Genomic DNA, 27,500 nt, shown 5'->3' with positions numbered 1-27,500 from the left:
TCTCGTCTTGATGCCTTCTGTAACAAATTCTTACGCCGGATCATGGGGTACAGCTGGCGGGACCATGTGTCCAACCAATGTTTACACCGTGAGAACCGGTACAGGATCTGTCACTTGCACAATCCGCGATCGCTAACTCAGGCTATACGGCCACTTGGCTCGATTCCCGCAGGATGACCCTGCCCACCAGATTGTCTCTGTTCGAGACAACCATGGGTGGAGGAGGCCTGTGGGACGACCGAGGAAGTCGTGGCTTGGGCAGATCGATCAAACCTGTCGTGAGGAACTGGAGATGGTCCGGGCCCCTGCCTGGCGACTCGCCATGAGGGAGTCTCGTAGGTGGAAGCGAAAGGTGGATGCGGTTATGCGCCCCCGCCGGCGTTAGTTCCCAAATGATGATGATGATTAGTTGCTGGATTTCATTTGCAGATTCACTGAAGAGAACAATAGCATCTGCAAATCTTAGATTGTTTAGGTATTCGTCTCCTATTTTGATACCTTTTCCGTCCCATTTAAGCTCCTTAAATAATTCCTCAAGGCGATTCTGTAAACAGTGTGTGTATACATGTGTGTGCATATACATATATATATATATATATATATATATATATATATATATATATATATATATATATATTTATATTTATATATGTATATATGTATATAAGTGTATATATACACACATGTATATATGTATATGTATATATAAATGAATATATATACACATACATATTTACATATGTGCATATATGTATATATACATATAATATATATGCATGTATATATACATATATATTATGTATATACATAATATATATATGTATTATTACATATATACATACACACATATGTATATGTACGTATGTATATATATATTTATTTATTTATTTATAAATATATATTCATATATATACATATACATATATACATGTGTGTGTTTGTGTATCATATATACATATATATACACTGGACTCCGACTATCATGATCCCGAGTTCAATTCCCCGTCACGGCAGTCGTAAAAACGCCTGCGCTCCGACTGCTGGTTCGAGCACGAGAAACGACATATCGCCTTGAGAAGTCAAACGCAGGTGTCGTAGGGGAAGTCGCCGCCGTGGCACGAGTGTTAGCGCGCCGAACCGCGGTTGATTAGGAAGGGTATCCAATCAGGCAAGGATGGAACTGCCAGATAACCTCTCAATAGCGAATGAGAGGCCTATGTCCTGCAGTGGACTGAATGGCTGTTGAAAAAAAATATATATATGTATATATATATTTATATACACACACACTATTATATTATATATACATATATATATATATATATATATGTATATGTATATATATATGTGTGTATATATGTATATATATGAATATACACACACACACACACACACACACACACACACACACACACACACACACACACACACACACACACACACACACACACACACACACACACACACACACACACACACACACATACATATATACACATATACTTATATATGCATATGTATATACATATATATATAAAATATATATATATATATATTTATTATATATATATATTATATATATTTATATATATATATATATATATATATACATACACACGTGTGTGTGTTTATGTATGTTTTTGTATATGTATATATATATATATATATGCATGTATACATATATATGTATATACATATATATATGTATATATATACATATCCCCCCCTCTCTCTCTCACTTTTTTTACCCAATGCCGCCGGAAAAGTGTTGTGCACATTTTTTTTTGTGTGTGAAATGTCTCTGCACATAGATGGCTCTGCTAGTGTCGGAACTGGGTTTATATATGTATATGTAACATTATATATATATATGTATATATATACATATATATATACATATACACGAGTGTGTGTTTATGTGTATCTATCTATCTATCTATCTATCTATCTATCTATCTATATAATATAATATATATATATATATATATATATATATATATATATATATATGTATATAGATGCACACACACATGTAGGTACATTATATATATATATATATATATATATATATATATATATATATATATATATATATATATAGTTATATATATACATATAATATAAATATATATATATATATTTATATTATATGTATATATATATAATATTATATGCAAATATATATATATATATATATATATATATATATATAAATATTATATGCAAATATATATATATATATGTATATATATATATATATATATATATATATATATATAGGTTTGTGTGTGTGTGGGTATGTAAGATACCTCAGTTAAATTCAAGACCATTCATGCACTGCTGTCCTTCAGGTAAAACACGTGAAGCACAATGGCAGCGTGAGCCTCGAGGAGGTATTCAACATTGCCCGCATTATGAGACCACGCTCCATGGCCAAGCAGTTTGTGGGAACAGTGTATGAGATCCTGGGCACAGCCAGGAGCGTTGGCTGTTCCATCGATCATAAAAGTCCTCTGGAGGTCCAGGAAGCCATACAGTCTGGGGAGATTCAAGTCCCAGACGAGTGACCGCCTCCATGCTGCAGCTTTCAAGGATTTAAAGGTAACCTGTTGCTTTGACTGCTGCTCTTTGAAAGTCTGATATGGGGTCCTTCTCAAAGTTTATAAATGTCTTTGTATCAGTGAAACAATTCATAAGGAGTAGCATTATACTTCTGGTGTTTTTATCAGTATTTATCTAACATGTTTCCTTATAAAAGGACTCAGCAGCATCAAAAGCACACTCGAAAGCAACAGACTTTTTTGGTAGGGGTTGGCAACCCATCCACCCACATGGGCAATCATGGAACTCCTCAGCTAACTCAAACCTTTTATTTCAAAGTAACAATTTACTCAGCAATTTATAAAGCACATTTTTCCATGTGCTTAACCAGTATAACAAAGAAAGTCAAACTCTGAAATTATATGCATGTGTAGGAAACTTCCCTAAAATATTTTAGTTATTTGATACTATTTTTTCAAAAGTCAGTAAGTCATTCTACCAAGCGGTGGGTCAAATCTAGCTCTTCCCCCCCCATTAGCTAAATAAGGTATAAGTTAAGATCTGAATATCTGATACATTGTCATGATTCTGCTCTGAAATATAAATCTTCTATTTTTAACTAAGCCAGTTCCTCTTGCCACCGAGGAGAAAACCTCGATAAAAAATCATTCTATACTCTAGTAGGTTGATAGAATCAGTTACTATTCATGCCATATTTTCTGTTTTCAGATATAAATATTACAATAAAGAAAAGAATTTACACTGTTTATTGTTTACCTTTTCAAAGCTCACCTTGACCTAGACAAAAAAAAAGACAGAAAAGGTAGATTAAAAAACAACTTTATGCATTTTGCCTTGGTCAGACATCTAAAACTTTATCACAAAAATATGGAAGAATAATTTCAATACAATGAAAAATTATGAAATATATTAGTATAATTTTCTAGTTACTGGTTACTAATAATTACTAATAACATAATAACTATCATGAATACTTAATGGTTAGAAGAAATAAATGTGCAAGACATCAAAGGTCATATAGCACTATGGTAAAGTATTATGGCAAAAAGAGCAGAAATGAGTTATTGTCCCGGATAAGATGTGTTAGATGTCAACGGTTGTAGAACGCTGTGGGATAGAATATTAGTGAAAAGGGTACAGAGGGGGAGCAAATATAATACAATGGGGATTTGAGGAGGAGAATGGATATCGGCAGATACTTTGAATGTAGAGCAACTAAAGAGAATAGAGGGTGGATGAAGGAGTGGATCATTCTCTTGGGTCATGCTTATGAACTTCTGGATGTCTTCAAGAGTTTCTAGAGGGGAGTTGGGTGGGGAGGTCTGAAAAAAAAGGTTTTCTTATGTGAAGGAGAAGAGGGAATAGATGTCCGAGGAGCAGAGGAAGAGGTGGGTGTAGGAGAGGATGAGGTAGGAGATGGAGTGGAATGTTTCGGTTGTCTGGTGTGACAGGTAGAGTGAGGAGGGGGAGGGGGAGGGGTAGGCACTAGGAAGCGGTAGAGATTGGAGTATCTGGATTTAGACTGGAAAAGGAATTTGACTGGGGGAGAGGTAGTAGAGATAGGTTGGTTTAGGGTAGAAAAAAGAGATACTGGAAGAGATGCTGAGACTTCTTGAGAAGAGGGGAGGGGAGCAGAATGAAGTACAATTTTCGAATAGGTAGGAAGAGAAAAACCTCTTAGGCATACTTGTCTGGCCTCACGTAGAGTAAGGCCTAGTCTGAATCTGAAAACTGCAACCTCAAATTCGTGCTTGTAGGTAGGGCAGCTTCTATAAAATACATTACGGGAGCATATGTTTGCAACTGAAGAGAGCAAATTGAACTGTTATGACCAGTTTGGGCACAAAGAGGGCAGCAGGCTGTGGAGCGACAGTGTTTGGCTGGGTGGTCAAAACGCCAACATTTCTGACATTGACGGGGAAGAGGTTAATATGGGCAGGACACTCCACCAATATAAACTTCATGGAGGAAGTCATGTCTATGAAAGCTATTCTTGGCAATATTGGTGTAGGCAAGGCATGCCAGCAAGTCGTTTTTCACAATCTGACAGCCCTTGTAGACAGGACAATCAGTTCAAGAGATGGAAATATTTCCAGTACAAGTATTAAGGGAGGAGTGAGGTTGGGCAGGAATAGGTTTACCTATGAGGTCAGTCAGGGTAGATAGTGCACAAGCCATGAACAATCAGAATGACTGCAAAAGGGAACCCTCAGGGTTCCCATGAGGGGTAAGGGCTAGACAATTAACCAAGGGAATACTATGCCCATGGCTCCTGGAGGCTGTTCATAACTGACACAAAACCAGCATTTCATCCTTTCAGCACAACTCTCACACCTTAGGAAGTGCACAGAAGAAGGGGATGATAAAGAAGAAAAGTTAAGGAAAGGGGGAGAAGACCATGCAAAGTTAGTTGAGGCGAGGGCTGAAATCCAAGCTAGGGGTGACACCCTACATTGGGCCCATCTCCCTCTCCTAAGCCCCCCCCCCCCCCCAACAACGAGCAAAAGATTAGGGGGGAACTATCATGAAAGTAATATCCTCATAGCTGATACTATGAAAAGACTATAGAATTAATTCCTTCAAGAGTGCATTAAAATCTACTGGACATGAGAGCATATATTAAAAATTCTAGTTAATTACAGCCATCCCAAGAGATCCAAATAAGGTAATACCTATCATTTATTCCATAATGAAAATATTTTTTTTGTGTAAGCAAAACTTTATTTGTTGTACATTTGTTATTCCACTCATATCTGTTACTCAGCCAATCATATTATCACAGGTATGTTAAAGGCACAAATTTAGCCACTGGGACATTTTATTAAAGCATACATGCATATATATAAGTGAATAAAGAATAACAAACATAATTAATATAATCATACAAAAGTATTGCCTATAAAAAATACATGGATAGTAGCTATACTTGTCCCAGAAATAATTTAATAAAAAAAAGCAAGGTAATATTAAAGAAGGAAAGAAAAAGATATAAATATATCCTATAAAGTCTGTATTATTTTCATGCTCCAACCATATCTGCTAACAAATATCTCCTAGGATCAAGGTCTATCAGCAACACAAGCAAAAAGAATCACTTGATGCTTGCCAAGACCTGTGCTCTTCGACTAGTGTTTTGGAAGAGAGCTCTGATGAGTTGTTTTGCTTCATCTGGAGTGAATTCATGTGCCAGAGGGCCTTTTCCATCAGACCATCTGTCTAAGATGTCATGTAAGCTGGCTCCCAAGATGACAATGAGTTCACAGAATTTCCCCCAGAGTCGAACATGCCTTATAACGTCTCCTGGGTTAGTCTTGGCTTCACCTTCAACCTTTAATGACCAAAGAAATTGAAAATGTTATTCTCTAATGATTTTCATATGATTGTAATAATTCATGTTTTATTTTCTGTTTCTCTTATATATCATACATTATATAAAACTAATCACAAAACAGATAACAATCATGGGTGCTGATAAAGAATACCACCACGAGTTGTGCAGGGAAATAATAAATCACTGATAGAACATATAGGTAATTAGTTGTGCAGAAATGGACAAAATGATTATACAGGAACAGTTAAAAGAATATTACAATGTAATGTATGAGTAGGGATTAGTATAAAAGCAAAGCATGATGAATTGGGGAAGAACTGGGGAGATGAAATCATATCTAAAAATGAAAATAAATAAATAAATAAATAAATAAATAAATAAATAAAAAAAAAAATTAATAATAATAATACTAATAATGGGTGAGGTGGAAGCAAAGAAAAAATTTACCTTAAAAAAATTATGCATATATCGTATATGCATGAGATCAAAATAAAACATAAATTAAATAAACTATAAGTTTGTAGTTGAAGAATGATTGTAAGAATAATTCATGATGTACTCTTCCTCACCTCAACAGACTGTAACATGTGGTCAGCATGGTAAATACACACAAATCACAGTGAATAACAAGTGAAAGTTAAAAGAACCAGTTATACATTTCTTATACAGCCTAACCATCATTATTGCACAGTAACAACCACAACAATAATAAAGTAATGACATTACCTGGAAGAGGGGAGGTATGTTGTCCTTAAGAAGGTTGAGGAGGTTGATGAGGGCAAGAGCTGAATCTGCAGATATATCTTCCAGACCCACCACTCTGATAACTACTTCTTCTACCACAGATCCTACTAGTGTGCCTGTCAAAGAGTTTCATCTTACTGTTTTTTGTTACTTAATTCAAGTAATCAACAAGAAAATTATTACCAAAACATTCATAAGATGCAGATAATCAGTTCCAACTCAATTTCTTTTTAAACATCACTAATTAAAACCACCCACTGATTAATTAATCAGTACAGGTTACTGTAAACTTCATACTCATGGACTTTGTGTAGACTGTATGCGGAAGAACATGTTGCCACACACGATGAAGTAACTGCAGCTGGTGCAAACACTGTCGCATACCCTGCTCTGCTTTGTTCACGGCACTAGTGTCACATCCAATCATATCTAAGCCTGTTTGTGGGAGGCATTAATAATATTGTAGTAGCAACAATAATACTAATATAAGCATTATCATCATCAAATCATCACCATCATCAAATCATCACCATCATCTAATAACAACAACAATGATAACAACAACTATAAAAAATCATAACACTAATAGTACTAATTATCATAATAAAATACACAAAACAGGTAATCAAAACAATAGTGTAACAAAATATTACAGAGAACATGTACATTTGATCTTAGGGACCTATGTCCTTAATTTTTGTTAACAATGGTTAATGGTTACAATAAATAAATGTTTAACATCAATAATGGGGAAAGAAGAGGGGATGGTACAGATGAAGAAACAGAGGATGGAGTGTTTGGGAGAGAGTTGGAGGAAGAGAGATAGGGGGAACATGAGGAGGAGGAGGCTGGATGTCGGCAGTTACTTTGAATATTGAGCGCTTGGGAGTAGAGAGACTGAAGGGTAATACAAGAGGAGCATTTTCTTGGGTCATGTATAGGAAGTTTTAGATATTCTCAAGAGAGGAGGGGAATAGGGTGGAGATGTCTGAGAAACAAAAGTTTTCCTTATGAGGAGTAGAAGAGCAGAAAGATGTCTGTGGAGCAGAGGAAGAGATGGATGTAGGAGAGGATGTGGTAAGAGAAGATGGGATGGAATATTTAGATTGCCTGGTGTGACAGGTAAATTGTGCAGGAGAGGTACACACTGGATTCAGAATGGCAAAATAATTTGACTGGTAGACAGAGGGAGGAGAGGTAGAAGATTCTGGGGGAGATGCTGAAACATCTTGGGAAGAGAGGAGAGGAGGGGAGCAAAAGACAGTATTGGAATAAGTAGCAAACGAAAAACTTTTTCGGCATGCTTTCTGTCTAACCTCATGTGGAGTGAGGCCTAATTTGAATCTGAGAACTGCTGCCTCAGACTTGAACTTGTAGGAAGGGCAGTTCCTATAAAATACATTATGGGAGCCACCACAACTGGCACATGTACGTGATTGTACAGAGCAATTTGAACAGTCATGACCTGGTTGGGCACATAGAGGGCATCAGTGCTTGGCAGGGTGATCAAAACGCCAGCATTTTGGACATTGACAGGATAGATTATTCGGAATGGATTGGATCAAACTGACTGCAAGCATTGAGGAGGAGATAGTAATAGTAATGGTCAGGGCCATAATCAAAGGTGAGGCAGGGGTCAGAAAACCAGAGAAGCCAAATTCAGGTAAGATAGTTGATGAGGGGGCAAGCTTCAATGGCCCCTAATAAGAGTACAAAATCTTCATTATTGCCCATTGTGAGCCTAGAATATGTGGGGAAGAGAAATGGTTCACCCCTCTGGGTCCACCACAATGGGTAAGGACTAGACAATTAACCAAGGAAATATCATGTCCATGGTTCCCCAAAGCCATTCAGGACTGACTCAAGGCAGCCTTTCATCATTTCAGCACAGACTTTTACAACTTAAGATGTGGGCAGAAGGGACTGAGGAAGAGAAGAAGGGAGAAGAAATGACTATACAAAATTGGTTGAGCAGCATGCTGTGGCCCAAGGTAGGGGTGATCCCTGACATAAGGCCTCAGTTCCTATCAATAAAAAATTTGGTATGTGACTTACCTGCAGACTCTCTTAAGGTATCAATTATTGATGCACGATGCCACTGCATTGCTTTCAAGAATGTGGAAGTTGCCATTCTTCTGAGCTGCTGAGCAAGGTCAACTGTAGTAATGGTATTGTCTCGCAGGGCTTGTGGAAGTCTGTGCTTGTACTGATGTCCCAACAGGAGGGCATGATGTGCTAAATACATGCTGTTGTTGTGTATGATAGCTGAGAACATACAAGAAAAGAAATTGCTAATCTTAGGGAAAGAGCTATCACTGTAAAGAGTTATTCAACAAATATATTCTCTAACAATTGATATAATTTGTCCAATAATTTTTTTTTTCAGCCCTCATTTTGAAATACAATGGGAAAGAAAAAACAGAAATGTAGTATTTTACATCATAAAGCCATTACATCTTTCACTGCTTAAGATATTAAAAATTAAGATATTTTAGAACATACACAAAACATTCAACAAACCACTTAAGTGACTAGAAAATAGTGTAAATAAAACAATTAAAAAATAAATAAGCAAAGATATCTGCCATAGAAGTTTACTGTAATACAAAAGGTCACTCAACATTACATAAATAACAGCATAAATAATTGTCTGACATCAAAACTCACCTGCCTGTTGTGGCAAGGTAGCAAGGGCATGTGCATGGGCAGTTGGGACAACCTGGCAGTAGAGCATCAGGATGTTGCGCACAGTATAGAACAACCTCCCTGCATAGGGTGGAGCACTGGTACAAGCCTCTTCCATTGTCTCATATATTAGTTCAACAAGTTCACAGACAGAGGCACTGAAAATTGTGCAAAAACATTGATTATTTGGTAATACCAAGACCTGAATCATGTTTCAATGAACTATAATGCTTTTAAGGAAATGTCAGGTGAAAGTATGCATCAATCCCCCCAAAAAAAGAAATCAGAGACTTTTTTTTCAACAAATTATTCATCAATGCATACCTGATCTGACATTTTGGAAGGTTGAATGTCTTTGCTGCAAGAAGTTTCTCCAGCCTCATACTGCTCTTCTCTAATTTCTTACCAGTTTCATCCTATGATAGAAACATTACCAATTAACAGCCGTAATTTGCAAACCCCTTCACATTGTGAAAGCATCTATCACAAAAATACTTCCTTGCTATTTATTCCTTTGAAACAGGTCAAATATATGAAGAGAATCACATTCAAATATATTTCCTAGATATGTAGAATACTGACAATGCAAACAATTAAGATGATAAATATTATGAAAATAAATATATGTATAATAAATAAAATAAATAAACAAACAAATAAATCAATCAAGGTATATTGCACTTATTCAGGCACAAGTGGTTTGTACATTCACTGGAGACAAAGCGCAGTGTGATAAAAATAAACATATTTATGTATTCAAAATTAATGTGCATACATATTTGAACATAGTAGAATTTCTGGCCCTTATCTCTGACAGACCATAGAACAGGGTGATCACCATCAATACCAAAAACGGGTCAACATTCCCCTCACCCAAGTTTGATATTGTCCTTTCAGTTCCTTTATCAAATCACCATTAATATTTGTGTATGTTATAAACAATCATGTAGGTGAAGAATATATTATAGCTAATGGCTAGAAACGAATGTTGAAATTAATGGTTGCTGCAACCTTATGACCTCCTATAGATGCAATGGTGTCATATCACAATAATCATAACTTAAATATTCCGAGTTCCACCATTCTCTGACACCATACATCTGAAAGAAATTTTGAGGTACCTGAATGAAACATTAATATTGGTTGGAGAGCAAAACATAATAGTTACAGAATGAAAGTACTAGAAATTGTAAGGACAATGTGACATAGCAGTGAATAATGTGAAATTAATGAAATGATAAATTCATTTCTTGAAGGAGTGTTACATTAGTACATACAGTATTTGATTTATGGTGATATATAGACACTTTGATTGTCTCTCTAAAAAATGCTAAACAGTGATAATTAAAAGGATTGTAGGCATAACAGTACGCAAGCTGAAAAATTAAGACTACAAAATCAAATTATCAACCAATAGCAGTTTGTAGTAAATGACATATCTCTTTTCCTGAAGAGAATGATTTATTGTACACTGATTGGACAGACCTACTGATACTGAAATTCCCTAACATAATTCCTATTAAATTCTTAATAAGTTCCTACTGCCTCTTTCACTGATGTAGCTTTTATGTTATTAGATCCATTAATCAACAGAGAAAGAAGGGTGAATATCTTTTTGAGAACCTAAAATAGTCTCAACCTTACACTTGTGGAAGCTCTTCCATACATCAAAAATGTATCATCAAAAGATTTGGCAAAGGACCAGAATGTGCCATCATGAAAAATTTGGCGGAAGGCTGGCTGGGGCCATGGGAATGACTCATCATAAGAGCACAAAGCTTCTAGAGTAAGATTAAACTCAATGGATATTTAGAAAGGGAGGGCTCTTGCATTATGGGGTAAACCAGTGTGGAATGTATCATCCACAGGCCATACTTGGAAGAGCACTGGCTTAACCCGTCACTGCTGGATCACGTGTATAGCCGTCATGATCACGTGTATAGCCATCATAACAAACTACTTGATCTACCAGATATGGCTATATTCATGACAACACACTAGAAAGCATCAAGCAGGAAGTTCTGCTACATGTAGTGAACTCTCACTCCATGCGGCTGGATGGTTGCCTCAAATCACCGGAGTTTATAATGCCGAGAGATTTATAGTACCATCACTGAGGGATTTGAGAGAACACTATTCCCATACTCAGGAACCTACTCCTGCCCACCATGATCAGAGGTGCAGGGTATGTTTCAGAAATCTGAATGCAAAAACATTTTTAATCACAAAAATAACACATGTTACTTATTGTTCTTGCATGGAGTTGTAGACTACCTAGAGATAATAATGAGTCTCATCAAGGAACAAAATCTTTTACCACAATGATAAAGCATAACAAATGCCAAATATAGACCTTGGAAAATGCCAAAAAAGTAAAAACACTTTTACAGCACAAGATAACAACATTACAAAGAGGAGACAACGAGTCTTGATACTGCATGAGTGCTCATGTGGGAAGGACCTACAAGCCAAGAGCTGGGAGATTCAAATAAGCCAAGCATAAAGATTTGGACCACAGAACAACTGACAGAGACAAATGATTATCTGATATTGTATATTAGCATTATAGTGATGCATTTCCTTGCAAGAACTACTTACTCTATGAATAAAAAAAAAAGAAGCCCCTAAACTAAACTATTGCTTTTATCACTAAATATTGGTATATCAACTTATATATAAACAATGGCCTTATGTAGTAAAAGTCTATAAGTCGAGTATGTTGCAAGATGTTATCTACTTAATGATATTTGTTTTACAGGTGGAATGTTCCAGTTCTGCAATATGTGCAACAAATTTAATGAATCATGCCTAATTAGCTGAAATTCATCGCTGTATTGATTCTTCCACGGCATGACCAAAATACATGACACACTGCTTTTGAGGATACTATAGACTGTAACAGAACTTACTTACAAGAAAATCTTATTGAAACTTAACCCTTACAATCCTAATCATCATGAACAAATTTGGCTTAAGGGCCAAAGTGATGATATGGTGTGTGTGAATGGAAAGTAGTATATTACCATCTAGATAAATCAAATGACCAATATGGGCATTGGAAATTGGCAAAAAAAAAAAGGCTAAAAACACTTATGCTTAAAAAGAGACAATACCATTGCAAAGGGGAGGCATAGAATCTTGTCATTGCACATCATGTGCCTAGCCTACAAGCAGCGCACCCATCAGAGCGGCCACTCATGTAAGCGTAATGCCCATATTTTGGACCATGTGATTGTTATGAAGCAACTGGAGCCAACAGGATTCATTACTATCACTGCATTGTTATATTACCCTAAAATTTGAGAAATCTTTTTGCATTACAATAATCATGTAAGGCATAACTGAACTCTGTAAGTGCTGTTAATTCAACATTCCTGCCAATCTATAATCCAATTTCAAAATCTAAATCAAATGGTAAAATTATTATAATTATAGTATTATTCAAACCTTTATGAGTTAGTATCAAATATAATACATCAGAGTAAATGGATAACTAGAATTCACTATTAGTATTCATTATAGTCTTAATTATGATAAAAAAAAAAAAAAAAAAAATTCTCTCTTTTCAAAATTAAATGTGGGCTGCTTTTCTGACCTTGCCCAGCATAATTTTTGCCAATGAAGATGGGAGTGGTCTCACTTTATTTACAAAGACTGTGTTCTGGACTTGGCCATACCAATTTTTAAAATATTAATCTAGCTATCCAAAATTATGTATTTTTGTAAATATGAAAAAAATTCTTATGTTTATGATACTTATATTTTTCACTTTACTTAAGTGGAATAGGGCAAGCCATAATCACTTTCTTTATTCAATGTTGGAAAGGGTATTCTTGAGCTTATGTGAGAAAGTTAATACAGTGTTAAAATGGCACAGTTAAAATGGCACAGATTACAAAATTCCTTAATATTCAACTTTTAACCAAAGAATGTTATCAGTCTCTAAAATATTTTTAAAATTCAAAGTTCAAACTTTCACAAACCTATTCGTATGCCACCAGGAAAATTTAATAATCATTGAAGTTTTGTTTGGTGAATTGTCTCTACACATAAATGGACCCACAAGCACTCAGTCACCAATTAGTCAATTAGTAGAAATCATGACCTCATCTGACTTCATCTTTCCTCCTAATATTGATGCGGTTATTATTATTATGGACATTATAATCATTAATAAAGTTATAAAAACAAACCTGATGTCACTCTGCCAATTCTTTTTTGGCAACAACCCAGACACTGGCTCGACCCTGAACCTCATCCTGAATGATGTCAGCCTGCCATCTTTGAGGCACTGCAGGTCCAGGGAGAGTCTCATGTACTATTTATATAGTCGGAGGTCTCCCATGAAGGCTTTTAAAAAATCATAATGCTCTCTTTCATCTTCCCCACATAAGAAAGTCTTTTTCAAAAGTTCACAATAAGCTTCAATTGCAAAATATTCCAGCCTATAATTTCTACCCTTCTAAGAAAAATTATTTTAGTAAATACATCAAATGTACCTGAATAATGATGGGACCCTCAGGTTCCAGCGGGGTAACACTGACGGTGACATGAACAGGCCGAGTCATAAGCTCTCTGGCCCGCTCCAACAAGTGTGCACAAGCCTTGTTACTGAAGACAACATCTACATTTGCTGCATACTCTATGATGGACTTGTTATCAGGTCCATAAAATCCTGAAGAAAATATCATCATAATTAATATTTGTATTGCTCCATATTTGAGTGTTTTCCAACCATCACTACTATAATCAGATATTTGCTTAGGAATTAAAAATGCAATTGGAGATGGGCTAATCCTCTATTCTTAAGTATACACTGATAGCACCACCTACCAATTTCAATAAGGAAATCCTGGAATTTCTGAGTGTCACGCTTGACCTCCTCATAATCCTCCAGCTGGGCTCTACTACAAGGCACTGCCTCAGCCAAGCAGTCTTTAATAAGCACTTCTGTAAACTCCTGTCCCAGCTGTAGAGAAAGGAATCTCATAAACCATATAACTCTAGAAGAAGCTTATGGTACAGTAGTTGTATATTTTACAAAATTAACAATGAAATGGTAAATGGCTCACAAAATGTCTAATAACTGAAATATATGATATATCTTCTCATTCATTTACCCTCCTAGTTTTTTATAAATTTGTATGATGCACAGGTAGCAATGAAAATAATAACAAAAAATCATAAATACTGCTTAATACACTTTTGTTCCAGCCAATTTCAATTACAGAATTTTTTTTATTTCATTTGGATCAGATTTTGTAAACATAGAGAATCTCAATTCCAGCATGTTTACTGTGCCTATAAAATATGTGGTGGTTACAAATATAGCAAATCTTACCTGTTTACCCAGAAGCTGCATAAGTGAAATTTCACCCTCATCTGCTTGAATGTTTACACACAAGAGTGCACTATGAAGGATCCGTAATACCTAAGGGTGTTAATACAATTTTAAAAATAAATATATACTTCTGTTACACAGACTCCTATTTAACTTACATCCAATAGAATATCTTTACAACAAAGAAATTAAGTATCAAAACAGATTTTCACTTTAGCCACGATAAAAAATATATTTGGTATATATCCTCTTCAATAAATCTAAAGCCAGTAACTGTGCATTTTATATTCCCAACCACACAATATAGCTCAAGCACAGGGAGCAAATTAATTGCACCTTTGCCTTATGCCTTTAAATTACAGGTCAGTATTGTTATACCAATATACAACTGGACAGCAGTAAGCTATACTGTTAATCTGGACAAGCTAAAGCTAATATGGAAATTCAGCAGTGCCCCAAAGATTCTATACAGGTCTGAAATATATATTCAACTGCAAATGTCCTTTTTTCAATTTTGATAACTAATCAAAACTTCTCCATGTAATAGCACCGCTAATAACACATATTGCAAAAACAATTTCAAAACTTTTCTTCTTAACTCAAAGATTGTCTGTCAGTATAAAATATTTAGGCATTACAGAGAACCACTTTTTGACATTTTGAACTAAACTTTTGTGAAAGAAAATAACAAACCTGAGTGAGATGAACAAACACTGTGGATGCAGGTGCCTTTTCCTTAGGGTTTGCAGGTAATGTGACCTGGACAGAATATCCATCACTTCTATCAGTGGCTTTCACCTTAGCTGCATCATTTATTATAGGCCTGATAATTCATAAAAGGTGTTAGTGTCATAAACTACACGATACTAATATAGCAGAACCTTGATACAAAATACTGCATAATTGTATTTCTTTAATAACTATTTTGAAAAGTTTAATGAATGATATGGACTAGTTGATTCTATATATATGGGGAACATGGCTACCATACCCAGTTAGTGTAATAGCAGTATAGCAAACACACTTAGATATTATTCCCACTGAAATCCATGGAGGGGTGTTGACTCTTTCTAGCTAAATGATTTCATATAATTTGTAACTGCATAAAGGAAAAGCTAAATTTCTTATAATAACAAAGACCAGTTGTCTTTTAAAAGGGTAAGGATTCCTCTTATGGGCATCACATTTCAAAAAGCACAAGCATATCTAATAGAGGTGAAGCATATTAGTTTCTGAAAATACAGATTTCTTTAAAATAAGAAATTTAAACAAGATCAGTAAACATCATACTTGAAAATGTGATTCATGAGATTCTTGCCAAGGGCTGTGACACGACGCTGGAGTTCTCCCAACATGTGCAATGCACCCAACATTTGCTGGAGTTTATGTAACCCATCCTCTTTTGACTCAAATTTCACTGCTTGCACTACCAAAGTGACTGATCTGGAACCATCTCCCAGACGCTCCTCTTCCCAGGTCACGGTTTCACTCCAGACCTGCCATGAAATGAAATGCATCCATTCTATAGTTATTACATAAATAGGTAAAATGCATAAAAAATGCCAATTCAAGCAAAAATTATTATTTTCCATTAAAGTCATTATGATTAGTCTTAACAAGTTATTTCAACTTTACAACAGTTATAATAAAGAAGGTATAAGAGAAAGAAAAAATAGCTTTTCTCTCCAATTCTACAAAATTTGATTCCAGCCTTTTTCATGGTCAAACCACTTACATCACTTGTAGGCCCTTTAGTCAATTCAAAAAGGATCAGAGTCTTACCTCACCAATGGTATAAACCAACTGTGTCCTTCTGACCAGCATATCCTCCTGTAGACTACTTAGAAGGTCAAGCTGACCCTCTAGATCCTTCTCAGATGCATCCTCTAGGAGTTTCTCAACCTTTCAAACAGGTGAGAATATTAAGAATTACTTGAAGTTTACATTTTGGTCATTTAAACCAATTCAGTATATTAGCACAGGTGTAATAAATATTAAGACATTTTAATATATGCAGCACTGTATATATGGGCATTCTATGTTACTTCATGTATAATATCTCTGAGTAGTGGACAGCACTAATAGTAATTTTGAGACTCTGTATGTACAGATAACATAAATAAAAAATCTATGGTAAACCCCAACTTTAAGACAATAAGCAAAGGTTTGAGAAAGAAATTACATGGTATAGAAAATAATAATTTAAATATGTCTAAATGATTGTATATACAGGTATTTTGTTTTTCCGGATAAAAAAAATCAACCCATAATTAACATTAGTCAGCTTCTTTAAAAAAATGCTAATAAAATTTAAAAGACAAAACATACCTTTGCTAAATTTTCAGCAGTTTTCAAAAATTCATACTCCAATTCAGCCTGGTGAGCCTCATCAAGCAGTGTGTGTATGGTCAAGAGAGTGGAGGCAGCTTCCAAGCCACCAACCACCTCCCTCCATCTCCTTACCACACCCCCAACCTCACCTACACTGCCTTCTAAACCATACACCACCTTAATCAGGAAAGTAAGGTACATAAGTATTTGATGCTGATAATCTATCAAACTATTAATTCTAATCCCTTTAGGATTATATCAGCTTATTTGTTACAAAAAGAAAATCTTTTTTTACTGCAAGGCAAAGATGTAAGCTTAGCCTTGAAAGCACTGTTCTTTTATGGAAATACCAGAAAGTTAGCTTCTGTTGCTATTACTGACATGGAAGATATTCATTGTAGTAGCTTTAACTTAACAAAGATAATGTAATAATTCAAATTAGATTTATAACAGGACTTATAGAAATTCCTTTGCAACCTGTTGTACTTCATCATCACCTCTTGTTCAATAGAGTTGTGCAGACTTGTAAGATCCTCTAAAGCATTCGCAACACGATGATGCAGATGTGCAGTGTCATGAACAACCATTGCCAAAGAGTCATATCGGGATCCAAGTGTCTGGCATACTGCTTCGCGTGCCTCTTCTGCGCGTTTTACTAACTCCTCCAACTGACCTGTTCCAGGCTTCCCTGCTTTCTCACCACTTTTGCTTCCTGGAAAAATTAATTTCATTTTTGTATATCATGAAAATTAATATAAAATTAGGCAGAATAAATATGTATTTGACACTATAAAGAGATCTGAAATAAATACCCCAAACTAAAAGAATTCACAGAGATACTTACTAACTGATGCTATTACATCAGCAACCAGAGACATCTTGCTTGGTTCTTACTCTGAAAAAATAAAAAATTAAATTAAATAAATTAAAAAGAGTATACTATCATGTCTTTCATCAATATATTATTAGAACACTAAAATATCCATAAAAGACTAAAATTATCTCTGCTCCTGGAAAAATGTCCTATCAGTGACAAAGTGTGTCTAATAATACAATCATAACAGAAAATAAGAACACCACCAATAACTGCAACAACAATGAAAATGATAATGATAATAATGATAATGACAATAACAACAATGATGATCAAAATATTATTGGCAGTAACAATAATAATAATGATAATAACAAAAACAATATATAAATAATAACAATAACATCAATAATATTACTAGAAATACCATAGTAATAATAATAATAATAATAATAATAATAATAATAATAATAATAATAATAATAATAACAAAAATAATAAGTAATAATAATAATAAGTGATAATAATAATAACAATAATAATGATAATAATGATTGATGACGATGACGATGACGATGACAATGACGATGACGATGACGATGACGATGACGATGACGATGACGATGACGATGACGATGACGATATTTAATGGTTAAAAGCAAAAAAAAATGTGCTAGACATCTAAGGCCATGTAGCAATATAGGAAGGTATAGGAAAGGGTAGTTAAAGGCTGTTGAGTTAGTGGTTAGTTGCTATACGTCATCTATATAGATTAATATTGAAAAGGTTAAAGCTGGGCAAAGGAGTTGATGAGTGAATGTGTTAAGGTTGGGTTAGGTAAAGGAGTTAGATTAAGTGAAGGATATGTATGCATCTAAGGAGATTGTCAGAACGAGAAGAATATGACGAAGGTCAGGTCTGTGAGCACAGAAACCGTGAATATTCCACTGTAGGAGAGCTATACTTTAGTTGATCTATGAGTGATAACGGTTATAATGTGTGTTGGAGAATTTGAAGGGAAAGGAGCTAGGGGGTGAGATAAGGAATGAGAGGGGGGAGGTGGTGTATCAGGAGGGGTATCAGGAGGTGGAGGATCTGGGGAAGGGCATAGTTGTGACATATGGGATTCACATGTGTATCCAGGAGGGAGTGGAAGTGATAGAGGGTATAGAGGGAGGCTTCACATAGAGTCCAAGTCTGAATCTGAGAGTTGCCACCCCATAAGTTACATTATGGGGGCCACCACAGTTGGTACATGTGTGTGACTGTGCAGAGCAGTTTAATCGAGTATGACCAGGTGGAATTGCAATGTTGGGAGGACGTCCTAAACACCAACAATTTTGGTACTGACAGGGAGGAGGTTGATATGGTCAGGAAGGGATTCTCCACCAATGTAAACATTAAAGGGAAGGTCATGTCTAAGGAAAGTAATTTTGGCAATGTTAGTGGGGTTCTTACGATGACCTCTGGGAGGAATGGAGTAGCACTGTACTGATATCGTATCATAGTCCGTGAGGGAGGCAAGTAAGTCCTCTCCACAGTCTGACCAATTTCTGGTATAGACAGGGCTGTTTGCTAGGGAGATAGACAGTTCCGGTGCAAGTATCAAGGGTTGGATGAGGTTCTGTAGGAATGGGGTTACCAGAGAGATCAGTTAGATTTGATAATGCTATTGAATGGTTTTCAGATGTTACTGTGACAAGATGGGAACAATCAGGTCAGCTATAGAAAGAGACTTTGCCTACTTGTTTTTGGAGACATTGCTGGAAGAGAAGAGTGTTGTCAGAGTAGGGAGCTGTGGGAGGGATAACAAAAAATCGGTCCCATTTGGCTGGGCTAAATAGAGTATTTAAGATATTTGTAGAGATAGGGTTAGTAGAAGAACAGGGGCATGTAGAAAAGGGATTAATGTTGAGAGAGGTAGTATTATGGAGAGGTGGACAATAAGGCTGTAAAGTAGTAAGGGAATATAGGGTAGTTGATGAAGAAAGTTGTGTGGGTAGAGGTGATGAAGTTGAGCATGTTGGGAGAGTAGGAATGTCTCATAGAGATTGAGTGTTGACTTAGATGGATAATGTACAATTAGGGATTGAGGAAGGGGTAATAATGTTCGGAGCTGTGGTCAACGGAGAGCCTGGGGTCGGGGAATTGGGAGAGTTTGAATTGATGAAGGAACAAGCCTCATTGCCCTTATTAAGGGTTTAACATCTTCATTATTGGCCATGGTAAGCCTGGAGTATGTTGGGGAGAGAAACAGTCCACCCCTCAGGGTCCCCTTGAGGGGTAAAGGCTAGACAACTAAAACAGGGGAATACCATACCCATGGCACCCTCAGGCTGTTCAGGACTGGCACAAAGTCAGCCTTTCATCCTTTCTGCATGGCTCTCACACCTTAGGAAATGGAATTACTTGAGTCAAGGGTTGAGTCCCAAGACAGGGAGTTCCCCATCACTGGGTCCCAGTCTTCGCCTCCTAAGCCCCCCCCACGACAACAATAGGCAAGGGATTGGGGGTAATAATGATAATGATGATGATGATAGTAATAATGATAATATTAACAATAATAATAATAATAATAATAATAATAATAATAATAATAATAATAATATTATCAATAATAATAATAACAGCAATAATAATAATAACAGAATATAATAATAATAACAAATATAATAATAATAATAATAATAACAATACCAATAACAATACAAATACTACTAATAATACTACTACTACTAATAATAACAGTAATAAAACAAACAATAATAATAGCAATAACAATAATGATAACAATAACAATAATAATAATAATAATAATAATAATAATAATAATAATAATAATATAATAATAATAATAACAATAACAATGACAATGACAACAACTACAATAATAATACTAATAATAATAATACTAATACTACTAATAATAATAATATTATTATTATTATTATAATAACAATAACTGTAATAATAATAATTAAAGAAATAAACAAAAATAAATATCATTATCATTATCATCATACTACACTTTGGCTTGTGTTTCATTTGTCTATTTGCTTGTTACTCTTACATTTTGTGCCTGTTATCGTATTCCATGAGTCTGTGGACTTGAGGAAGGAAGGAGATAAGGGAGCAAAGGAGGTGGAGAAATATCAAGGAGGAAGAACAGGGAAGTGGGAGGGGCAGACATAGGGCTTAAAGTGAGAGGGGAGGACAGTATTTAAGATGACTTGGGAGTGATAGGGTGGCAGAGCAGGACAGCAAAAGGAGAGGGAGAGGGAAAGAAAAAGGGAGAGAGGAGGCAAAAATTAGGAGGAGAAGGAGGGTGAGAGGGAATGAGTACTTCCCCCCTCTCCTCTTTACTGAATTTCCACAGATCCTACTAGTAATTATTATGATAAAAAAAAAAGTATAATAACAATAGTCTAACAATAATAATAAAAAAAAAATAATATTAATAACAATAATAATACTATGAATAAAAATAATATTAACAATAATAATATTAGCAATAATAATATAATGATGATGATGATGATGATGATGTTTTTTTTCATAATATACTCTATCCTTTACCAATTTACCAATATTCATTCAAACATAATTTTTTGCATATTTTTCCACCAAAGAAGTTGATTGCATGATATCTATATGAAAATGAGAGGATTGTTACTTAAATAAACAAAACTTCAGTGACCCTTATCTTCTATTAAGGTATCTACTGGTGGCATTTGCTAACTATGCAACTAACATAACTGTTTGTTCCAAAGAATTAATCAGGTACGCAAAGAATGTTTGTAACATGAGGAACAAACCAGGAATTTTGATACGAGTTTCTCTCCATTTCAAAAGGGGGCTCTCAATTGGGCTAACTTTAATTATACATGCAATGAAGAACTATCCTTTGAATTCTATTGCAAATTCCATTTCTTTCTTGGCATAATAAGATATAACTGAAAACCATAATCTATGAGAAATTGCTAATTTTTTTGCTTTCACTCAGTGACTCCGTGGATTAGTGGGCTACAACACCTAAGTACAGATCTAGTGTTTCAGGATTTGAAGCTCTTTCGTGCAATAAGTGATTAGGATACCAATTCTTTCCAGCAGATAGGTAGGTAGCAACCTACGAAATCTTTCAGTTAATGCTATACACTATTTAATGTCTACCCACAGTAATACTACTGTGTGAATATTTACTCCCAACAGGTTTCAGTGGCATTTTATTATCACAATTGTTGATACAGATAAAAATCTCTAAACCATGTTTTGAAAGTTGCTAAGAATGAATATGAAAATCCTGTATCACATATGTATCACATATTGTCTCTTCATACCCCCCCAAAAAAAAAAAAAAAAAATATATATATATATATATATATATATATATATATATATTGTGGGTCTTCCCACTGCATGTTTTCTGCAATCTGCAAGTTACATTGCAAAATACATACTTTGACCTGCTTATAAAATATTTGTATTAAGAAGAAAGAAAGAAAGAAAGAAAGAAAAAAGTAAGGTAGTCAGTCTCAGTTTCTAATCATGTACATTCTCCTTACATCATACTGAAATGGCTTCAAAGATAGGCCAGAAGTGAAACCTATCAGTCTCTAATCCCAATGGCACAGGTTGTGTTACAGAAAATTTAATATTACAGAAAAATAAAAATAACACAATTACACAAATAACTAAATGTTGCTTATTGTTATTATTATTCCACTACCTAGAGAGACGATATGAATTCTGTGAAAGGAAAACAATCTATTACCATCAGGATAAAGCAAATCAAATAACAAAAATAGACATAAAATGGAAAAAAAAGAAAACAACATTGCAAAGGGGAGAGACAGAGTTTTGTCACTACATGTGTGTGCCCCACCTACAAGCAGTACACCCATCAGAGTGGCTGCTCAAGCCTAATGCCTGTATATTGGGCGTAGCGATGACAGTGAAGCAACCAGATTCAACAATATTATATCCATTAATTTTTGGTTAACTCTTTCTATGCTATGTTAACTCAGAACACATTCTCATTGTGTTAATGTTATTACTCTTATTATCTATTAGCATAAAAATCCCTAATAAAAACTATTTTCAAGTGGGTAACTGTTTATTAACCCAACTGCCCCAGATTTATGTTCTGTCCCCGTATTTTGTGAATTTTGTTACATACAGATGGCTCCACATGTGCTCAGCCAGCAAGGAGTCTATCAATAGCCCCTAGTGACATTCCTTGAATTGGCGGGAAAATGTGTTTTTCAATTAAATACAGTTGATATTGATACTGTTATTATTGTTATTGATGTTACAATTATTAAATTATTAAAATCTCAATAACATTTAAGACAATGAAATTATGAAAAAGACCCATTCCAAAAGTTGAGGAAAAGGGTAAACAGGTGAGACAGGTAGGACTGATAACTGACTTCTTGGTAACTAACCATATGTAGAGCCATCTATGTGTAAATACAATAAATAAACTTGCATTACAGTGGGTATGGCTTGTATTCTTGCGATACATGCCAATTGGGTTAAAGGAGTCCATGACTCCAGCCAACAAGCTTGAGGACACTCCTTGGAATTCAAAAACAATTATATAAACTAAAAACCTTCCTAACCTTGTGGCTTCACCCAGGAGTGTTAAGAGCCAGGCCAGGTTATATACAGGTAATGGCCCTATACAATTACATGTTTTCTTCCCAAAGAAAATATTTTTGTTTGCAATTTGTGGGTCTTGATGATGGAAATGAACTCCATTCATTTTGAAATCACTATTCATTTTCATTATTATTGTTAATAAAAAAAAAATCTCTTGGGCTTTCTTGACCTATCTAAGATGGGTGTCATCAAATGAAAAACAATCTATTTCCTGGCCGTAGCTATACCAGTGACTGCCTGCTGCTGGGGGACCCACGCGAGGCAATATTCATGTCATTTGCATGCATCCGTACTGTAAGTTGTACAGAATTGTGGACAAATGTGCACTTGTTTGGCCCTGGCTGCATTCACTGAGGTCAAATAGCACCTCAAAAATAGGCCTAAATCCTCTTTTTAGCCTCTTTATCAAAAACTAACAGAGAAGGATAATCATATGTTACAGGCATTTCTGAGTTGTTTATTGCAAGGCAAGGTTAGGTTGGACTTAGTCTCTGTGCAGATTATTTCATATATAAGTGAGTGAGGTCTTTTCCTCTATGACACTGTCCTTTGGTTTGCTCTATCTTGATGCAGTCATTAAAGAAGTATATATCTCAAGTGATGTAATATATTTTATCCGCTAACATCCTATGAATGTCAGTTAACTTTTGACCTATTTTGCAGCCCAGTAATTGTAGACATCCTGTGAAAAACTGGCTGGATTTTTTCTGTTCTTTTTTATATAAATAGAACACAGCAGTGTGAACTTGTTCATCTGCTACTGCCTGATAAGCTTTCATCAGCCACACCCCATAATATCCAAAGTTCAAATTTTTATACTCAAATTCTGACTTATTACATATAATACCTGCATTTCTCTGCATAAAATCTGTATGTCAAGGATTAAGAAGGGAAAGAAAGCTTTCTTCATCAACCCAAATTTCTGTAGAATTGCATAATCCATGAGATGAGCCAGGGTCAGGCATGATATGCACCAATGTATAGCACCCTACACTTGAATCCAATTGAGCCTGAGACTGGATGGAAATTAACCTCTAATTGGGAGGGTTCATATATTAAATGAAAGAAAATATTGTCATATGTTTTATAATGTCATTTAGAGTAATTTATAATTAAAGATACAATTATCAATAATTATATGTAATAAATAATTAGTCAACTGTAATGATTATTTCTCAAACCCCACCTCTTTATAGGTGGGGTTTGAGCTGTTTGAGCTGTAGTACTGGGCTGTGGACAGCCCAGTACTACACAGTGTAGCCCAACAAAGTACTACATAACTACTTTAAACAAATAATATATAGTTATTGTCATGTTATTGAACAATATGAATGGCTTTAAATTTGCATATTGATCATGAAAATACCAGAGAGATCATTTTTGGCATCCTCCCTTATCATTCCCTAGCCTATATATTGATGACTATTTGCTGGCCTCTGATATAGCAATCATGATAACCGGCCCATAGGCTAGTGGCCTACTCTACTAGAACATCAATAAAAGCAAGTTCAAATCACACTTTCCTGAATAACCTTCTAAAAGGAAGGTTAGTGTTTTTAATATATATAAATAACAACATCTGAAATGATATACGCCGAAAACAATTGGCAATATAAATGTTATAGCTTCAGTTTCACACAGCTATATGGTACAAAGTAAACGATAAAAACTAAAACCCTTTTCATCTTCAGCAAGTTGATAATAAAAGAAGGTCTGTAACTCGTAACACTTTGGAATCCATTTACATATTGACTGCTTTAAGATAGGGGAAATCTACTGACACAAATGAAGAAAATAGCCTGCAACAAACGCTGTCCAGAGAGTAATTCTATGGCAGCAGCCTCAGGAGGTCACAATCAGGTGGGAATCCAGGAGGAGAGCCCCTGAATTTGATAGACTTTTGGTTCATATAGCAATGCTTGTGGGTTCATGGGAATGACTGTAGAAATAAGGACAATGTCTCAGAGAAGTGTTTTCACTTCATAAACAATTACCTTTTTTTATTATTTTTTTTTTTATTTACATCATTTACAAGGGAAAATATGGGATTCACGCATGATGCATCCTAAATAATTGAAAAAAAATTGCAAGGTTGGATGACTGCTTGAAACTTAAACGTTACCGAAATCTCAGAGCAGAAATGAAAAGCTTGTCTGCTATTACGTCTAATTTCCACCGCGAGCGACACAGGCCTCTCTCTCAGCCTCATGTGGGCGTGTGACAGTCTGCCTACTTTTCCCCTTCGACTTCAACTGAAGCCGGAAAATGTGTAAAATCACATAGACGTTTTCAAGAACATATTTACGACTTAAAATAAAATATATTGACTGGAAAGGTAAGCGAATATACCTGAATCAAGTTTATTTACATTGTTTCAAATGTTAACATAACGAACTACCATGCATTCTACCATCTGTCCTCAATACCAGCATCACTTAATCTACGACAACCATGCTATATGTGTTTTTTAACACAAGCTATTACTTTCACAATCTCCCCAACCAACCATAAATACCTGCACGAGCTCAAATAACATAAAAATATTACCCCTAATCCGAATCCGCCGATCAGCTGTTCCGACGCGCCAAAACAAATCAAGTTGTGGTTTGAGATTCGTCCGCCAGGTGGTTCTGGTGACGTGGCGGGAGATTTTGAATAGCGGAAAACTATACGTCCTTTTTATTAGCTTCGTAAGAATGCAAAAGCGATTTTCTTGTACATGAAATCCATTGAGATCCCTAACTGTTGTGTGTGTGAACATTCACTAGGCAAGAATCAGCAAGAACACAATGTTAAATTCAGGCTGAATATGTTTTGTGTGTGTGCGTGTGTATGTGGTTCCTCCACGCAGGCTTTTTTTTTTTTATCGTAGTCATGTATCTAACGACTATGGCGTCACCAACTTTCACTGAAAATCTAAAACATACATTACTTTAATGTGAAATAATATTCAAATGAGAAACCAAATCATTTTACATATCTTGCTATTATCTAATATGAGACACTATCAAAATGCTGCCCTACAAGTGATAACACACAAGAACTACGAGAACTGAGGCGAGGTCAAAGATAAAAAAAGGAATGTAGATAAAGCTGTACTGATTTGTATTATAAGAAGGCGCTGAGAGATGATATGAGTTAAGGATTAACTTGGCCAGAGATCATTTGACAGAGAACAGCCCAACTCTCTTAACGAAGACTCGAGGTCATCTAACAGATATTGTATTAAACTGGGTCATAATTTACTGGAAAGTATGGTGTATTACATGATGAGTAGAGTCACTTAGAGATTAATGCTTTAAGATGGATAAATTAGGTCTAAATAGAGTTATTACCTGCACTCAATATATTCCCTGAAATATTGCTATCATATCTTGATTACTACTTCCATTACATTATATATACATATATATATATATATATATATATATATATTTATTTATATACATATGTGTGTGTGTGTGTGTGTGTGTGTGTGTGTGTAAATATATATATATATATATATATATATATGTGTGTGTGTGTGTGTGTGTGTGTGTGTGTGTGTATACACGTATGTGTGTGTGTATACATATATATACATACATATATAGTAGTGTTTGTGTGTGTGTACAAACACACACACACAAACACACACACACACACACACACACACACACACACACACACACACACACACACACACACACACACACAAACAAACACACACACACACACACACACACACACAAATGCATATATATATACATATATATGTATATATATATATGTGTGTGTGTGTGTGTCCACACACGTACACACACACGCACGCGCGCTCGCACACACACACACATACATATATATATATATGTGTGTGTGTGTGTGTGTGTGTGTGTGTGTATGTGTGTGTGTGTGTGTACGTATATGTATGTCTATATTTGTACATATATATATACATATATATATATATATATATATATATATATATATATATATGTGTGTACATATATAGACATACATATACATACATACATACACACACACACACACAC

General features: G+C 35.1%; 2 protein-coding genes across 3 annotated transcripts in view; one reads left to right on the top strand and one right to left on the bottom strand.

Annotated features, from left to right (window-relative positions):
- LOC125029508 (60S ribosomal protein L12-like) overlaps positions 1 to 3,301 on the top strand; it is a 7,533-nt gene extending 4,232 nt beyond the window's left edge. Inside the window, exons 4-5 of the mRNA XM_047619438.1 lie at positions 2,352 to 2,601; positions 3,271 to 3,301. Coding sequence (XP_047475394.1) covers positions 2,352 to 2,567 — 216 coding nt within the window. The 3' untranslated portion in view covers positions 2,568 to 2,601; positions 3,271 to 3,301. The remainder of the gene's footprint in view (positions 1 to 2,351; positions 2,602 to 3,270) is intronic.
- A 673-nt stretch (positions 3,302 to 3,974) lies between these two features.
- On the bottom strand, positions 3,975 to 26,073 carry LOC125029507 (centromere/kinetochore protein zw10 homolog). 2 transcript variants are annotated; one of them, XM_047619436.1, is made up of 16 exons: positions 26,017 to 26,073; positions 17,839 to 17,889; positions 17,492 to 17,706; positions 16,992 to 17,171; positions 16,446 to 16,565; positions 15,954 to 16,159; positions 15,357 to 15,486; positions 14,664 to 14,753; positions 14,156 to 14,291; positions 13,822 to 13,997; positions 9,647 to 9,738; positions 9,305 to 9,480; positions 8,693 to 8,902; positions 6,935 to 7,072; positions 6,620 to 6,753; positions 3,975 to 5,890 (listed from the first exon to the last, which is right to left on the bottom strand). In XM_047619436.1, exons 2-16 carry the CDS (start codon positions 17,870 to 17,872, stop codon positions 5,654 to 5,656), a joined length of 2,274 nt encoding a protein of 757 aa, XP_047475392.1. In that variant the 5' UTR covers positions 17,873 to 17,889; positions 26,017 to 26,073; the 3' UTR covers positions 3,975 to 5,653. The 2 variants fall into 2 exon arrangements, with proteins under 2 accessions (XP_047475392.1, XP_047475393.1); XM_047619437.1 differs by lacking the exon at positions 26,017 to 26,073 and adding an exon at positions 25,592 to 25,615.
- Positions 26,074 to 27,500: the final 1,427 nt, after the last annotated feature.

This window comes from Penaeus chinensis, chromosome 10 (genome assembly GCF_019202785.1).
Source record: "Penaeus chinensis breed Huanghai No. 1 chromosome 10, ASM1920278v2, whole genome shotgun sequence".
NCBI lineage: Eukaryota > Metazoa > Arthropoda > Malacostraca > Decapoda > Penaeidae > Penaeus > Penaeus chinensis.
The sequence above is the reverse complement of the archived record's forward strand: the minus strand, read 5'-3'. Positions and strand labels throughout refer to the sequence as shown.